Consider the following 1093-nt stretch of genomic DNA (forward strand, 5'->3'; position numbering starts at 1 on the left):
TCCTGGGCCTGGGGCCCTCCAGGCCAGGTTAGGGGTAGCCACGGGTGCAGGGTGGGTTTCTGTCTTCAAGGCCCTCATCTGGGAATGACCATAGCTCAGAGCTGTCCCCGTGATGCTGCCTATCAGCTCCCATCTCACGTTGCAGCCATGACCTTGACCCAGCATATCTGCCAAATGGACAGACCCACAGCACACTAGACCCCTGAGACAGCAGTTCTGGGGGCTGAAACTGCTGGCAAGGGGCACAGTTAATGCCAGTCACCATTCAGTTGATTCCAACTTAAGATGACACCACGTACGTCAGAGTACAACTGTGGACAACAGTCCCACTCTGGCGTAGCTAACAGGGACTGTGAAAGACACGAATCGCCCACAAGTCAGCTCAACTCCTTCATATTTTTTCCATCTGTATTTTAAACTCTTGGCAGCTTGACGCCTAAGACATACAATGAGCTCAGCGCACGTGAAACGAACAGCCCCAATGAGTGAGTGAGCCATAAGTCAACAGTCTTAATGGAGCAACTTGTAACAGGCAAGTGGGATTAGATCGAGAGTCAGTTAATAGACAAGGTTAAGAGCCTAGGAGAATAAAGCAAGCCCTGGAACTGCTCTCAGGCGGCCCTCGGGTTCCTGGAGAGAAGCCTCCCACCCCAAGGCACTTGGGTGGATGCTGAACCCTGATGAGCACAGCTTAGTTTGCAGGGGTCCTTGGGAGGGCCAGGTCGGGGCTGGCACAGAGGTGCTTAGAGCCAACCTCCTCCCGGTCCTGGGTCTTCACCCCAGTACTGAGAAGCCTTTACAGTAATCAAAGGGGGACAGGCCACCAGAGGCGGGAGGGAGGGGAGGGGAGAGAGAGAGCGCGAGGTACCCTGTGCAAACCCAGCTCCCACTGTGTCGCTGGCGCTGTACCCGTTGACCGCGGCCTTGCTGCTCAGCTCGGTCATCTGGTGCAGCCGCAGCTTCCGGCAGTAGATGGAGGCCGCCTCTGGCTCCAGGGCGATGATGAGCTGCTCCGAGTTCTCGGGGGAGGCCAGGCCCGCCTGGAAGACAGAAGCCGAGGTTGGGGCCCGGGACTCCCTGGGGCAGGCCTCCT

The 1093-nt window shown here is 57.4% G+C and overlaps 1 protein-coding gene across 1 annotated transcript in view; it reads right to left on the bottom strand.

Annotated features, from left to right (window-relative positions):
- Positions 1–1093, bottom strand: part of HSPA12A (heat shock protein family A (Hsp70) member 12A) — a 76242-nt gene that overhangs the window by 13090 nt on the left and 62059 nt on the right. The window contains exon 9 of the mRNA XM_007941620.2: positions 869–1040. Coding sequence (XP_007939811.1) covers positions 869–1040 — 172 coding nt within the window. The remainder of the gene's footprint in view (positions 1–868; positions 1041–1093) is intronic.

The sequence above is a fragment of the Orycteropus afer genome, unplaced genomic scaffold, assembly GCF_000298275.1.
Source record: "Orycteropus afer afer isolate SDZICR_OR568_19922 unplaced genomic scaffold, OryAfe1.0 scaffold00082, whole genome shotgun sequence".
In the NCBI taxonomy this organism is placed as follows: Eukaryota; Metazoa; Chordata; class Mammalia; order Tubulidentata; family Orycteropodidae; genus Orycteropus; species Orycteropus afer.